This window comes from Pteronotus mesoamericanus, unplaced genomic scaffold (genome assembly GCF_021234165.1).
Source record: "Pteronotus mesoamericanus isolate MK-2021 breed Mesoamerican mustached bat unplaced genomic scaffold, CSHL_Meso_final scaffold_476, whole genome shotgun sequence".
Taxonomy (NCBI): Eukaryota; Metazoa; Chordata; class Mammalia; order Chiroptera; family Mormoopidae; genus Pteronotus; species Pteronotus mesoamericanus.
The window spans coordinates 2,260,172-2,276,497 of NW_026555318.1; the positions used below are offsets into that span (position 1 = coordinate 2,260,172).

General features: G+C 50.2%; 1 protein-coding gene across 1 annotated transcript; it reads right to left on the reverse strand.

The window, feature by feature from the left end:
• Window positions 1-972: 972 nt before the first annotated feature.
• On the reverse strand, window positions 973-12,438 carry GSDMA (gasdermin A). The gene is made up of 13 exons (XM_054593858.1): window positions 12,364-12,438; window positions 11,754-11,875; window positions 10,149-10,367; window positions 9,792-9,972; window positions 6,754-6,919; window positions 5,840-5,936; window positions 5,311-5,358; window positions 4,612-4,638; window positions 4,093-4,113; window positions 3,245-3,399; window positions 2,638-2,752; window positions 1,730-1,803; window positions 973-1,215 (listed from the first exon to the last, which is right to left on the reverse strand). Exons 3-13 carry the CDS (start codon window positions 10,360-10,362, stop codon window positions 973-975), a joined length of 1,341 nt encoding a protein of 446 aa, XP_054449833.1. The 5' UTR covers window positions 10,363-10,367; window positions 11,754-11,875; window positions 12,364-12,438.
• Between the last annotated feature and the right edge of the window lie 3,888 nt (window positions 12,439-16,326).

A 16,326-nucleotide genomic window follows, 5' to 3' on the forward strand; every position in this document is an offset into this window, starting at 1 on the left:
GCTCAATTTCTTTTTAAAAGTTTTGGGTCTGTCTTATTCTTGTGTTATTTTTTTTTTAAAGACCTGTCTTCATTAAATTTTTTATTTTATTGATTGATTTTTTAGAGAGAGGCAGGGAGAGAGAGAGAGACATCAATTTGTTGTTCCACTTATTTGTGTATTCATTGGCTGATTCTTGTATGTGCCCTGATAAAGGATGGAACCCATATTGGGATGATGCTCTGAACAACTAAGCTACCTGGCCAGGGCCTATCTGCATTTCTTTAATTCAGTAACCTTGAAAGTTGTCTTACTCTTGTTTTGGGTTTGTATAATGCATAGCTAGGCCTTTCCCTGTCCCAGTCCTTCAACCCAAGCCCAGAGGACTCCGAAAACTCCTCTTTGAAGACAAGCTGCTTTGATGATCTTCTCACTTTAGAATCTAGATTCCACATTCTATACACTCATAGTTTTTCTGTGAGTATTTTCCAGCTGGCCTGGGGACAGTATAATAGTACTCATGTGCAAACGATCTATATATAGAATGATAACGGCTATTTTCTTTTCTGGCACAAGTTAAGAATTTCCTTATGAAAAATTCTTTAAAGAAAAACACCAAAAGACATTTCATCCAAAGTGAAATATTTTCCATTAATTCCATTAAAGCTTGATTTTTTTTTTTTTTTTTTTGGAAACACAAGAAGAAGGGTTTGGGATAGGACATTAACTAATTTTGGTTTTGCTGAAATGGCTCATAATTTTAAAAATTTGACTGTTTCAGCTTTCAGAGGATTTAAGCACCAGCAGATGGGCTTAGTGGGTGGCAGGGCTGCGGGAGAAGGGGGAGACAGAGAGTGGGACAAGTGGAAACTGGTTATGGGGGGGACCAGCTAGGGTTTCCGTCATCCTCAGCCTGGAGGCCCTGAAATGCCCTTGGATGTTAAGAACACAGTACAATGGGGTAGGGAAGCAGAAAGTAGTTGGAAAGGCAAATTAGGAGGCCTTGGTCAGCAGGTGCAGGAGGGAGAGGCCAGCGTAAAGGGCACAGAGGTTGGGGAGGGTATCTGGGTCCCACATATACTGGGGGCCTGATCGCTGCACTTCCAGGCCACTCAGTCCCACTAGGGCCTCTGTGAGGGTCAGTTCCTCTTCCCCGAGGGAGGAGAGCAGGTCAGGTTGCAGGGGGAAAACACCCTCTTTATCCCGGAGAAAATTCTGTTCCATCGTATTCTCCACCTGGAAGGGATCAAAATAGCATGAAAAGAAGGAATTGGAAACCTCTCTTCTTTTCTCCTAGCTCATGAAACCCATAAAGATGATGATCCTTCTCTAATTATAATTCCTTTCATTACATTACATTACAACTCCCGCGGGCCTTTTAATAACCCTGTAGAGTGGGCAGCATGTTTACTTTTGGCCCCATTGCAGAGGAGTGACTTGAAACTCAGAGACATTAAAAGATTTGCTCACATCAGTTGGCTCGAACTAAGCAAAACCAGATTTTTTTCTCTTCTCCCAAGATCAGGTTGAGAAACCCAGATAATCACCCAGAAATTTACTCTTTTACCTCTAGTTGTGAAATAGCAAAAAGGAAGAAACATGGACAGAAATAAAAAGTGTGCATGAGTTCCTGGGATAAGCCAGAGGCCCCCTAGGATGGCTCTGTTATGAGGCTAAATTTGTGTCTTTCCACTGGTTCTAGCTGACTCTCTCCCGAACTTTCCCAGGTATCTGCTGCTTGTTTTCTTACAAGCTTTAGTTGCACAGGTAGAATCTTTTTCTCCATGGATTTTACCAGCAGCTTCTGTTGGACTTCAGTTAACTCTGAAGAAAAAAAGCAGAGAAAGAGATGTGTGTTGTTGGTGGAAAGGGAACTTCGGACTCCAAATGGGTGCACTTCCAGACTTCCAGCGTTAATTAATTCATACATTTTCTTTTTTCACGGCTGAATGTCTGCTCTGGGCCAGGCACCACTGCTGGGTACGTTAGGTAAAAATGAACTTCCTTCACTCAAGAAACTTGGAGTCTCGTGGAGAGAGCAAAGGCACGGACAAATGCAATACACAGCGGTTGCCTCTTTCATGCCACCAACTGGGGGCCTGGCCTGCAACCCAGGTAAGAGTCTTGCCTGGGAATTGAACCTGCAACGTTTTGGTTTGTAGCCAGCACTCAATCCATTGAGCCACACCAGCCAGCATGAAGGCAGACTTATTAAGAGAACAAATACTTCAGCTTCTATGTGAAGGACCAGAGAGTTCTTCTAAGGGAGAGAAGGTTTCATGCAGAGCGAAGAAGAAAATTCGGGTGCAAGATCAGAAGACGTTAGCTTTGAAATTAAAGCTAACTAATATTGATAAAAAAAATGATGACATTAGGTATATGTAGAAGTTTTAAATAAAAGACCAATAAAACCAGGGTTACCCCAACCTCTATTAGCAAGACTGGGCCATCTTCTCAAACTACCCAGGGTGACCAAGTGAATTGTTAGGAATGAAACCAATTTTTTAAAACTGTAGATATAAACTACTTAACTATGGCATAATTTGCCTGGCATTCATTCATTTACTCATTCATTCATTCTAACATTTGGGAATTCATTCAGTGATTCATTCCTATCACCAAAAATGTGTATAGACAAAGACCTTACTCCTTACTTACCTGTTAGGGCTCCAAGGAAGTAGAGGGTGGCACCCATCACCTCCTTCGATAGTAGGACATCTTTTGGGAGTGCCTCCAGTGCCACTTCATGTCCTTTGTCCAGAGCCCCTTCAAGCTGTGGGGAAAGGTTGGTGACTATTTAAGTTAACATGAGTTAAGGGTCCCAGCCTGGTGTCCAGCACACAATCCCTTGGCATGTGTTAACTACCTTCCATTTCCTTATTTCCTTTTCAAGGTATCAAGTCCTACAAATATTGGACTCCTGGGTTTCTTGGCTCCTGAGCCTTGCACTCTGGAAAGGAACGTTCCAGCCCTCTTCCAAGAGAGGGCGTGCTGGCCTGCTGCCTCCCTCTGTCCATCGGAAAGGGACATGTGCCTTGAGGGAATCTGTACTGTTTGCCCTTCTCCAGAGGGACAAGGGAGCAATGGTGGCCTGGCAGCCTTGGGGGCAGTTGGCCAGCCTTGGGGAAGACATCCATTTTCAAGGTCCCTGGCCACTGACCGTCTGCCAGTGTCAGATCCCCCTCCAGCTGCAGCCCACTCACCCCTGCACCAAAAACCTTCCTTCCCCCACGTCTCCCACGGGCTCCTTCTACTGGGACCTCACCGTGAGCTCCAGGTCTTGCAGCTCCTTTTTCTTCCCTAGAAGATTGCTGAGGGAGGTGAGCAGGGAGCTTTGTCCCACGCGGCTCAGCTTCTGCACTTCTTGGGTCTCTCGGTGAATCTCTTCTTGTAGTGTCCTGAAGTCCTCGTGCTTCTCCCCTATGGGGAGAGTAAAGGTGGCAAACCAACTGCCCTCTGCCTGGCACCCCCCGCACCGCGTTCAGTCGGCATTCTCCCTGCAGGCTCCGCGCTCTGCTCCCAGCTTGAGCCTGGCCTCTCTCTTTTCTTGACCAAGGAATGCAATTGTGAAGTGACTCATCAGCTTTGACTGGGCGTGTGCGTGTGCATGTGCGTGTGCGTGTGTGTGTGTGTGTGGCGGGGTGGGGGTAGGGGCGAGGAGGGGGGCCAGGACCCACATCACCATCAAAGCCACCAATTCGTTCTCCCTGAGCTCCCAGGTGCTGTCATGAATCAGCAGACAACTGACTTCCCTTTTTCTAAGACTTTGGCTAAAAGTTGACAAGGAAGGTCTATTTCCCCTTCTCATGAGTTAGTTGACAAAGAAGAGTGACTTTGGTGACTGAGTGAAGGCCGCGATGGGACTGCCCCAGAGATCTGTGGGTCTACATCCAGGGATGTGGGGGGATCAGGGATGGCTTGAACCCTGGCCTGACCCTCTAGGGTCCTGGTGCCCTAGAATACGTCCAGCCTGCTTTGGAGAGACTGGCTTCCTGGCAGTGGCACCAACCCGTGAGCCTGGGATGCAGCCCTTGCCTTCCCCTCCCTCCACCCCAGTGCTTCACCCACTGCTTTCAAGCCAAAGCCTTAGGAGAAACTCTCAGAATTCCTTACCAACGTCAGCTGCCTGGATGACTGAGGGGGGAAAAAAAACAATGATAAGTACGCAATCCTCCCAGACAGTTGCCACACCCAGGTGATGAGACATCAATGGGGGTTAGGATACTCAGCCAGTTTGAGGATACTCTTGCCCATTCGTGGGAGGCAGGAATGGGCCAGCAGAAGAGCTAATGCAATGGGAAAAGAGGCACCTGGACTGAGGTGTCAACATTGTGACTCAGCGGATCCCACCCTCAGTGCAGGGCGGTGCAGCTGCAGGTTTATAGCTACTAAGGCCAGCGAGGACAGAGGTCCTGAGGCATCAGACCACTGGGGCATCTTGTCCAGAGACTTTCCCTTTCCGCTGCTTTTCCCTAAATCATTGGAATTTCTGCCACGTTTCAGGGGCAATTGTTGGCCAAGACCTGCTCTCTGCCGTGTTTCCTGTTGGTCCCACGGAGAAGAGAAGAAAAAGACTGGAAGTGTAAAATTCCGAGTCAAAAAAGTTACAGTGAAATGACAGGAAGCACTTACGGATGAACTTCTCCTCTTCTTGCTTTTCTGGAGACAGAAACAACGCACATGTGTTAGCATAAAATCTGTTGTGCCTTTTTTTATGTAGAGCAGGTGTCAAGGCAGCTTAATCAGTGTTCTCATTACAAAAACACACGGAGGCTACATTAGCTCATCTGCCCCAATGATTTGGGAAAGTACAGTCTCCACTTCTTACTCCTGTTTCCAACTATGCCCTTCAGTCTCTCTCTCTTTCTGTTTCTCTTTCTCTCTGGGCGGTATTTATTTATTTATTTTTAAAGGTTTTATTTATTTATTTTTAGAGAGGGAAAGGGAGGGAGAAAGAGTGAGAGGGAAACATCAATGTGTGGTTGCATGTCGTGCGCCCCCTGCTGGGGACCTGGCCTGCAACCCAGGCATGCGCCCTGCACTGGGAATAGAACCAGAGACCCCTTGGTTTGCAGGTTGGTGTTCAGTCCACTAATCCACACCAGCTAGGGCTCTGGGCGGTATTTACATTCCTCTATCTGTCTTTCCTAAAGTTGAGGATAGGTATTTTTAGGGACTGGGGAAACAAAGCCAGGGGCTTTTGGTGGTATGTGTGTGTTGTGGGGAAAAGTATGGTTTGTATGTGCTGTTACATACAGGGCACAGGACTTTAGCAGATGATGTCGGGGGTAGGGCAAAAGATGTGGGGAGCCAGGAAGCAATCTCACTTACCTCCGGGAGGGAAGGTTTGCATGTTGTCATTGTAGATATGTGGAATTTCTGTAAAGAGCAAGAGAGGGGACAGGAGGACCCTGAATAGCTGCCCCGCCTTTCTTTCTCTAGTCTCAAGCCTATGGGCTACTTCACTGCCTCTTTGGCTCCGGCTCTACTACTGGAAGTAATCCCTTTTCCCGCTGTAAATCCTTTTCTATGATAACAGTATTTTCTCTCTTGAATGTAGTACTGGCTCTGAGTCTGTTTCCTCCATCGGCCACAGACTTCTTGAAATAGAGGTTGTGATTGCTCTCCGTGTCCCCTTCCCCCAGCTAACGCAGGGCCTACCGCACAGGAAATGCTCAGAACCAAGGGTTCCTTCACTGTCTCCAGAGCCGCCCCTGCTGTTCTGTTCCCCGCAGTTGGACCACAATATAACACACTCTTGCACTGATTCCCTGACATCGCCACCAGAGGGGACGGGAGGCCTTGGTATTGGCGCGGGTACTTGTTGCCTGGAGGAGAGAATGTGCTGGTGTCTGCTCACCCCACTCATCTTCGCCTCTGACCATCAGCTGTCTCACTCGGAAGGCCAGGATGCAGCCCTGCGGGATGGTTACAGCCTCCTTGTGGTTTATGGATCCCTAGGATTAGACAGCGAGGACTTGTGATTCTGCAGAGACCCTAAGACATTGGAAGTGAGGGGTGAGGGTGCAGGCGAAGAGCCAAGCCTGAGAGCCTTTGAGGAGGGAGAAAAGCTGGGAGCCCTTCACTGGTGTCCCTCATCGCCTTTCCGCCTGGTCCAGACTTGAGAGCTCTTCCACTCGTTTCCGCCGCCACCCCTCTAATGATCTATATCCCTTGTCCTGGTTCAGATACTTGTAGGAACTGGGCAGACCTGCTCCATCACCTGCTTGTGCTTAGAGCTTCCATCCAGGCCCTGGTTCCTTCTTCCCCTTTGTCATCTGTCCCATGCTCACCTCCTTCGAGAAGTCTTCCATGACTAACCCCTACTCTTAGTTCCAACTCATCCCTTGAATATCTATACAAAATAAATAGAGGTATGTAGAACATTACTCATTTACATCAAATTTTCCAATCGTGTGTTCCCTGGGCTTTAACCCATGTGTCTCTTCCATGAGAATGAGAACTTCCGAGGAACAGGGCTGCCTCTTCTGTAGATTGGGGGCACCATGAGGGAAAGCCCATGCCTATGAGTTTCCCCTTCTCTGGCGGTTCTCTGTGGCATGTGGCACGGGAATCTGCCACACCGGGCGCCATTGACCGGAGACAGGATTTGTGTCTGGTCAGCGGGGGGCAGGATCTGGAAGAGCAGGGAGAAGGGGTGGGACCTTTGCAGAATCCTGGGTGGGCCCTGATGAGACAAAGTTCATGTAGCCTCTGAGGAAAGGCTGAGTGTAAGAGCGTGTGTATGTGCGTGCGTGTGTGTTGGAACCAAACCTGTAGCCCCAACGGAGCGAAGAACGGAAGGGAGAAGACACCCTCTGCCTTGCCCGCTCTCTCCAGCGTGACCTCCTTCATGGTCTCCACCACCTCCATCACCACGTATAGGTTTTCTCCACGAGCTCGCATCTCCTTCAGGAACGGGTGCTCGGCTGCCAGCTTCCTGTGGCAGGGGCAACATGGGGGAATGGTCTAGAGCTTCCTCCCGCTTGGGCCCTGGCCTTCCTTTTCCTTCTCTCATTCCCAGGAGCTAGACCTAGGGGTGTCGGGGAACAGCGAGGACTCTGGGGAAAGAGAGAGGTCGAAGGCCAGGCCTCCGCTTGCCAGCAGCGCAGCCCGTCTGAGTCTCAGGGTCCCACCTGTGAAATGAGGGCGATGACGCCCCCCTCCAGGATGCTGAGACAGACAGGGCGGTCGTCTGGCACGGCACCTGGCCCAGAACGAGGCCTCGTGGTTGCTTCTTTTTCTTTTTCCCCCTCAGCCCTGGGGTGGATTCCCCTCCCTTTCCTCCTTATTCTTAGCTCTGTCCGTCTCTTCTGGGGTCCTTTGTCTCCACCTCTTATCCTCTCTCTTGCTGTCAACACCAGCTTCCCTCTTCACCTGCTACTCCCCCCAATTACTGTTCTGGTTCTTTCCTTCACTTCATCAGCAAATATGTCAAAACTATGCCTATACCCACTGTCTTTCCTTCCTCACTGACTCCTCTGAAATACTTTATAATTTGGCTTCTATTTCCACTCCTCAACTGAAATCATAACGACCTCCTACTCACCAAACCCAAAGGCCTTTCCTCACTCTGCGCAGCACTGGACGCTGCTGGCCAAGCCCTGCGCGAGGTGCTGTCTTCCTCGTCTGCTCCTGTCCCACGGGCTTCTATATCCTATGCATTCTGTCTGTGTCTCATTTTCTAGTTTCTTTGGTTCCCCCAAACTTTATGTTCTCTAAGATTCTGTCCTCGGTTTTCTGCTGTTTGAACTCCCTCCAACAGTTTCCCCCCATGCCTAGGGTTCTAACTTTTATGTTGCTGACTGCCACATATGTGTCTGTCCCTTGACTTCTCTCCTGCATGCCAGACCCGCATTTCCAAACACCTTTGAAGTTTTAAAAAATTGAGATCTCACTGACATATGACAATGTGCTAGTTTTAGGCGTACAGCATAATGATTTGATATATGTATATATTAAGAAGTGATGACCACAATGAGTTTAGTTATCATCCATCACCACACATAGTTACAGATATTTTCTTCTTGTGATGAGGACTTCTAAGATCTACTCTCTTAGAAGCTTTCAAATATATAGTACGGTGTGGTTAACTGTAGTCGCTCCATCCAAGTCCCTATTGAACTGTCTCACTGGAGGCCTCCAACTCAAAACATCCAAAAAGAACTCACGATCTTTCTCTCCAAATATGCTTCTAAACTCAGTCTTCCTGTTTTTATTAATGTGATCGCTTGGGTCAAATATCAAAGGCATCTTGGTTTCTTTTGTTCTCATATATTCATTTATTTTAATAACTATTATATATATTTAGGGTGCACATGTTTTGATTATATATACATAGAGAAATGATTACTATGGTCGAGCTAATTAACATATGCAGCTCATGGTTCCCATTTGTGTATGTGTGGTGAGAGCACCTGAAATCTACTCTTAGCAGATTTCCAGCAGACAATGTAGAATTATTACCCGCTGTCGTCACAGTGTACATTAAATCTCTGATGAGCCCCACTCCCTTCTCCTGCAGTCAGCTGCCAAGCCTGGTCCATTCTGTTGCCCAAGAGGCCTTGCTTCCATTCCTCCCTCATTGTCCTGACTGCTCCTCCCAGCTCAGGTCCTCACTTTAAGTCTCTGATGGACAGAGGAACAGCATCTCGCTTGATCTGCCTGCCTCAAACCCCTGCCCCTTGTCCTCTGACAACTCTTCCTTCATCTGGCCAGACTGATCATGACACACATCAGAACATCGTCAAGGTCCCTCTGGTTCCTACAGAAGAGCTGCATTGCCTTGACCGAGCACCTGGGTCCCCCATGGTCTGGGCTCACCCTGCATCTCCCACTCTTCACCCGTACCTCTTTTGCTCCTGCCAAACTGGCTCTTCGTGGTCCATATAGGTTTTGAGATTTCTCACTCGTGTGCCTTAATAATGCTCTTCTCCTGGCCCCAGATGCCCAATTTCTACTCATCTTTCAAGGCCCAGATCATGGGCTGCCTCCTTTGTGAAGTCTGTCCTCATTTTTCCAGCCAGAAGTCCCCTGACCTGCCACAAAGCTCAGACAAGCCCCTCCTGTGGTCTTGGATTCTAGTTACTGCTGTACATTTTTCTCACACTCCTAGATCTCAAGTTTCTTGGATTCAGATGCTCTAGTGTACCCCAGGATCTACTAGGATGCTTTGCACCTAGTGAAGTCATATAAATTTTACTGGATGACCTCCCAAGCACCCCAGCCCTTCTCACCTGCCTCCCCAGCCCTCCCCTGCTTCTTTCAACCACTATTTAACCACTTAAGTGTCAGCTCCGCAGTAAAAGCAAACATCTGAGGTGTCTAGTATCGACCTGGCATCTGCCACACCCCTTGTGCTGCTGGCGGCGCATTCCCAAGGGCTGCCTGGTACGTAGACGGGGCCAGGCTTGAGGCTGCTTCACGTATGGGAGCAGAATGTTGGGCTTAGTCTGCAGTGGGGAGCAGCTAAGACCCCTTTCCTTTATAGTGTATGTCTTAGAGCTTTAGGGTAGGAAGACCTTGAGATTTTCATCCAGCCCCATCATCGGGGTTGGCTTTTTAAAGCCACGCAGCAAGTTCATGTGAACACACTGATCCTCATATGTACGTGGTGGGGGGGGAGGTGGTACCAGAGGTAGTGGAAGGACGGGGGGAGTGGTTAGGAAATGGCTTGGAGGGACCTATAGGCCAGAAGTGTCATATTCAAGAGTTCCCCTGTGGTGGCCATTAACTCTGGGCCCAGGGCTCCCTTTCCATGAACCACCATATCCCTTCCTGACAGACAGCCCGTGAGCCCTGGCAATTCTCACCTCTCCTGGTGCAAAGTCTCCAGGGCCTTGGGAGCCACACTGAATGTCTGGACCTCCAGGGTGCTGCTCCGAGACAGCCCTGCAGCCCCTGTCACCTTGACTGTCTTTGGCACATCCACCTGTCCCTCCACTCGGGCATCCAGCATATTCTTAAAGGAAAAGTTCCCAGAGTCTGTCGGATCTGCAGGAGGGAGAAGACAGAAGCGACTGGGCTGAGAGGCATCAATCTATCCTCCCCCCGTCCTGTGAGAACTTTGGGCCAGATGGCATCTAACCACATCTGTGCAGAGGGGCCTTCCCCGTAGGCTGGTGCCTGGGCCCCATCCCCCAGTACCCGACGCCCTGCCCAAGGCTGACCTGAAGGTGAGCTGCCGGGTTCAAGCACATCCAGGAGGGTGTAGTCAGTGTGCACGTACCGGGCGCCCCAGAAGAGCGTACTCTTCCTCTTCCTCAGCACCAGGCAGAAGGGGTGGAAGCGCTTGAAGTCTATGAGGCTGTCAAGGGGTGTCAGGTCCCCTCGAGGGTTTAGCTGTCTGGTCAGGGCCCGGGTGACATTTTCAAACATAGTCATTTTCTCTGTTGGGGGAGGGAGACAGGAGAGTGACAACCTGGGAGACCAGGACAAGGTATGAGAGAGTGCCCTTCAGATGCCTGGATTCTTGGAAGGTCTGAGTTGAAAGGAACGGAAGGATTCTTCATTTTATGAGGAGGAAACTGAGACAACCTGCCCCGAGCCCCAAGGCTGGCTAGAGAAGGCAGCCCTACCTTTTCTTGGTCAAGGGCTCTTTTCTCAGTCCAAAAGCATTCTCACCGTGGGCTGGGAACCTGGCTGGAGCATGTCATTAGCGATGGAAATGAAGCTCCGCTCACAGAGCTATGCCTGCCTCAACTTCCCAGGCAACTGTGACAGCCTGCGCCCAGGGACGCCAGGGAGGGAGGCAGTCACTGCTGGTGCCGAGGGCCCGGGGAGGCAGGGTCATTCCTCTGAACCCTTACCTCCTCTGTGCCCTCCTCCCGGCCCCTGGGTGTGGGTGGACCCACTGCCCTCCAGGTCCTGCCCAGCATTTCAGCGCTCTTTGTCTTTTCCTCTCTTCTGCTTACAAAACCTCCCTTCCAATCTAAAGAATCCCTAGTCGTCCTTTAAGACTCAGCTTGGTTCACCTCCTCTGTGATCTCTTCCCTCACCCTATCAGACAGCTAGTGATTCTACCCTGTATCCCGAAAAACAGGTGTCCTTCTGAAATGCCTGCAACCTCATGTTGTTGTGATCAGTTCACCTGACTCTCTTGCCTGCCCTATTGTGACCTCCCAGAGGGAAGGAAATGGCCCTTGGTCATCTCCATAGCATCAACGCAAGGCACAGTGCCTGGCACAGACCTGGAGCTTGGCAAATGTGTGTGGAATGAATGAATGAACAGAAGAATGAATGTGGCCCTGGGAAACATAAGCTCAGATGAGAGTGCCCTGTGGAATGTGGGGCCTGCAAGAGCCTGACTTTTACACTTTTGGGTCTCTGTCTTCGAGGTTCAAGCCCGAGTGCTCTGGCTGGGCGGCGAGCTGGCGGAGCCCAATTATCCCTGTGGGTGGAAGACGACACACCAGCTGGCCTGGAACTGCCTCGCCCTCCCTGTAGGGACCTCAGAGGATCAGGGGAGCAGGAGGCACGTGCACAGATGCATCGGGCTGCTCGGCCAGCCACGTGAGCTCTCCTCATTCCTAGGAGGGCCAGGACGGGACAGGACAACCTCCGGGGGCCAGCCAGACTCACCTGGGAGGGGCTCGGACGGCTGCAGTCTCCTCGCCATAGAGGTGCTCACAGGGCCACCTCTCCCTCCATCCCCCGCAGCCAATCAGGCTACCCACCCTATTGGGCTCTTGGGGACTGGGCCCTTCTTGACCCACCCATGCTCCTGTTCATCTCTAGAAACCCCCCTGCCTTCTCCACGACCATCAAGCTCTTACCAGGGAGTGGTGCTAGGTCCTGTCCGGCAGCTGGGTCTGGGGTGAGGGCCCAGGGCTCACTTGGTCTGGAGGTTGAGAGATTGACTGTCCCTCACCAGGACAGGCTGCTCTTTTATACCTCTGTGGAGGCAAGGATGTAGGTAGGCTTCCAGGGACCCCGCCTGCCCCTGTGACCCCACCCCTCTCCGTTCCTCTTCCGGGAGAACAGCATCAACCTGTTCCACGTGTTCCCTGCCCCAGGCCCCGGCCTTCTGAGGACTGAGGGGGTGGGGAGCTGCCAGGCAGGTGCCAGCGTGGGTTTGGGGAGCCAAGGCCAAGAGAGAAGTGGCAGCTGAAGGTTAGCTTGGTGGGCTGAGATGAGAGGAAGGAAGGCGCCTTTGGGAGGGAGACGTGGAAGTTTGTGTGTGAGATGAAGGATGGCATCTCTGTTCTGTTATCATTGTGGTCATCAGGAAGCATCTAGAATTCATGATGAGGCTTTGGGGGTGTGATAAGGGAATAAGAAATCCTGTGTGTTTGCAGATTCCAGCATAAACGTTGCCCTCCATCTTTCTGCAGTCCGCCTGCACATTACTACCTGCCTCCGTTTGTTTTATCTGTGTACTCATATCTATGGCACTGCGAGAAGCATATGTCTGCATAGGCAGAGATGGTTTTCTGTTGTTTTATGCTCAGCATCTCTGCTCCTCACGGAACACTGTATACACACGCACACACAAATATAGGCAGAGGCATATGGAGTTAGTAGAAAACCCAAAATGCATGTCTGCCATGGGAATTTAGACGTCTCCCTGTAGGCTCTGCCCTTACCTTAAGGCCCTGCCCGGAGGGAATTTCAAAGGGGACTTCACACACATGGTGAGGTCTCTAGATGACAATTCAAGACATTTACAAACCAGGCTCCTATAATGTTGGGCTAGGCATCCATGTATGTGTGCATGTATGACCAGAATGCAGCTGAGCATTTGCATTCTCACCTGGGGGCTTTCTTTGGTACCACTCATCAAAAACGAAATGCAGCTTTGAGCCCTGGCTGCTGTGGCTCAGTAGGTTGATTGCTGGGCTTGAAACTGAAAGGTTCCTGGTTCTATTCCTGGAGGGGGCACATGCCTGGATTGTGGACCAGGTCCCTGGTTGGGGGCATGTGGGTGGCAACTGATCGATGTTTCTCTTGCACATCGTGTTTCTCTCTCTCTTTTTCTTCCTCTCTTCCCCTCGCTAAAAATAAATAAATAAAAACATTTTTAAAAAATGAAATGCAACCTTGAAAGCCATGAGGAGTAAGTTAGGTTTTCTTGAGGGGCTGGTGGTGAATGGGGAGATTAGACCACACAACACCCAATAAAACTCCCTAAAATTTTAATTATTCCACTTCTGTCCCAAAGCCTCATTCAGTATTACAGCTCCTCCCAAACCTCTATTCTCTATATCTTAAAACAAAACAACACCTTGCCCTTGCTGGGTCTCTGGTCCCTGCCCCCTACCTTTTTGCTCACTTCCCTTCCTGTCCACCCCAGGCCCTTCTTATGCAGCTCTCTACTAATTTCTCCTTCCATAACCCTAACCATTACCTTGGACAAGGCAGAGGTGGGAGTATGGACATGTAGGAAGGTTCTCATTCATCATTTGGTCCCTCTCACACATGCACATGTATGCAGAAATGTGTTATATGTGTAGCATCTGCTCCATCTCTGTTTTCCTGGATTTCCGCCTCTTCCCCTCTGTCTCTCTTCATCAGCACGGTGATGTGACACCAGTGCCATCTCGTAGATAATCTGGGCTGTGCAGTCTCCCACCCCTTAGTCAACTCCAGAGTAGGCGGCCCCACCCCCAAACCTTTCACCAGCCCACCATTGCCTCAGCCAGACTTTAGGGAGGTGTTTTCCTGGTGTCCGCTCTCCTCCCGCTGGCTGCAGGCCAAAGTTTCGAGTCCAGCTCATCTTCCAAAGATCTAGAGAACAGTGGTTTCAAGAAGCCACACATATAGCCTCTCTCTCAGATGGACCCTGGAAGTCCGTCAAGCCCGCTTTCCCTCCTTTGACCGAGCAGCCTCGCTCCTTCTATTTCTCTTGCCCTCCTTCACTCGGAGCTCTCCCAGCCCTGTCCTTGTTCTCCTTGTCCTGCCCTTACCCCACCTCTGCCACATTGAACCATCCTGCAAGCTGTCCATGGTGTTCCAAATAGGAGTATTTGAAGGTTCAAAACAGTGAGAAGAAATACGGGCTTGTGGGGTCAGCCAGGTTAAAGGTCTTGTGCTTTTAGAATGAAAGTAACCATGTCAGGCTTGTCCCTGCACGGCTTCTCCCACCGTCCAGGTTACACTGTCTTTTTGTAGCACACTCTCCACACCCATAGTCTTAGGGCAAGTCCACAGAATCCCTTCGGGGTCCAGAGGCTCCTTCTCCTTAGAGCCCTGCTTTATGTTCCAGAGAACCTGGGACATATTTTACATTGTACTGGAAGAGATTTAAGGTTGACTAATATGTAAGAATCCTTGAGGTCCATTAAAAGCCACTTACTGCACCAGGAGGCGGGGCGGTGGTGCAGGATGCTGATGCAGGTGGCAAGCTTTGCTCTCTACTTCCCTCTGCTGGTCAATCAAGGGAGGTAATGGGCGATAATCACCCCTGAGGTGGGCTTCAAGCTTTTGATTTGTGTGTGGCTGCCAGGAGATGGGGAGCCAGGAAGGGAACTGACTTATGGGAGGAAGCCCAGCCACTTGTTCTCTGGGGACCTGAATGTCTCTCTGGTCCTCAGAGTGCTCTGCAGACGCCCCAGACAAATGGAGATATTGAGACAGGACATTATTTTCTTACTCATTTTCCTATTTATTACTGTTGATTTTCTCCTCAACAAGGGGCCAAAGAAGAGAGACTTAGGGACAATATACTGGCGATCAGAAGGGCGAAAGGCACTAGTCCTGGCAAGAACAGGAAGAAGCTGGCAGTCATGAGGGAGAAGATTCAGGAATGTGCCTGCAGGATATGGAGCCAACCTGTAGGACGGGGGATGGCTGGAGCATTTGGGGGAAGTTACCCCTTGAAGCACAGGCATGCTTCTAGGTCTTCTCTGAGAAAAAGGAGAGGGAATAGTGAGGGAGGAAAACAGGCTGAAGAGAGGCATAACTGGCCGATGGAGGAGCAGGAAGAACACCCCCAGGTTCATTGAGTTTTATATCTCCCATGGGAGGTTGGAAGTTTTGGGGTGAAGACTGTATATTGTGAGCTCTACTTCCATAAATGAACTATACTTCTTTTCTGAACAGAGTAAAACCCCCAAACTCCTTTCTTATTCCCTAAAAAAATTTGAGATTTCTCCCTAAATTCCCAAATTAGCTTTGGAGCCCACATCTCCAAGGCTTCTTGCTGAGCACACACTGTTCAATGTCTTGTGACAGTTACTGAACTTGAAGTTGTGCTGAAGAACTGAACTGCTGAACGTACTTGTGCAGCTCGAAGCATGTCACACTCAGCATACAAGTTCAAAGTGTCAGCCCCTTGCAATCCCCCGATGCAGTGGGAGCAGCTACTGGAGCTTCCGTCCACTTCATGGTTTTGCTTCTCAGCTGTGATCGCTAGGCCCTCCTGATAGGTCAAAGGCCCCAGATCCTTGTTAAAGAGACAGAATCCCAGATGGAGCCTTTGGAGCTCTGCCTCCAAGAACACTTGGAGCTGAGGTGTCTCTCCATTTCACCCTTTTCCCCAGGCCCACGCCAAGCCCTGCTCTGCTTTCCCTTGCCCAGGTTGGGGATAGCCAGATGTTGCTGCTTAGCCCTTGAAGGAAGGAAAGGGTGTCATAGAGGGGACAGAGTGATCACAGGGCATTGAGCACCCACATCTAGAGGGGTCCATCCCCTTGTATGTCAAGGCTGCAGGGTCCCGCCAGGGCTGGATCATCTTCAGCTTCTCACCCCAGAAGCCTCTGAGCAGCTTGAAGTGAAGAGAGAGAGAACACTCTCTCCTTCTGGAAGAAATTTTGGTCCAGGGCAGCCTCCATCTGCACAGTAGGGAATAAACATCACTGGATGCTTTGCCTTTGTGGAGCCACCAACTTCGGAGGTGGGGGGGGGGGGCAGTAAAAATGTCAATTTCAGTCCCAGTCCAATTTCAGTCCCAGTCCTTATCCTTGACCGCTCTTCCCATTAGTTCTAAAGACGAGCAGAAATGGGAGTGGATTAAGAATCTGGAGACCTGAGTTCTGCAGAGGACTCTGCAAGATGCTTGCAGCATGGCCCTGGAGAAGTGCCTCCTGCTCTCTGGGCCGCAGTACTCATCCGTGAGGAAGAGGAGCTAGGAGAGCTCCTGTGTGCCCTCTAGTGGTCAAACTAAATTTTACCCTAGTTGTCATTCCTCACGCCACCCTGTGACCCTCAGACGCCTCACCAGCTCTGTCTGTTGGTCAAGGAACCCTTTCTTCACGAACATGGCAAGCAACCGCTGTTGCTCCTCACTCAGCTCTGCAGTGGATAAAGAAAAGGAGATAGAGGGAGGGACAAGGGCACACTCTCCCTCTGTTGGGCAAGGGATTGTAATGCAGCTCTGGGAGCTGGAGTGAAGGGCATATGCGTGCATGT

Coding starts and splice junctions, on each gene's coding strand:
- GSDMA (XM_054593858.1), bottom strand. CDS start 10,362: ATGACTATGTTTGAAAATGTCACCCGGGCCCTGACCAGACAGCTAAAC. Junction 4,639..5,310: donor GCAAACCTTCCCTCCCGGAG/GTAAGTGAGATT, acceptor TTCTGTCTCCAG/AAAAGCAAGAAGAGGAGAAG. Junction 3,400..4,092: donor CATCCAGGCAGCTGACGTTG/GTAAGGAATTCT, acceptor CTCTCCCCATAG/GGGAGAAGCACGAGGACTTC.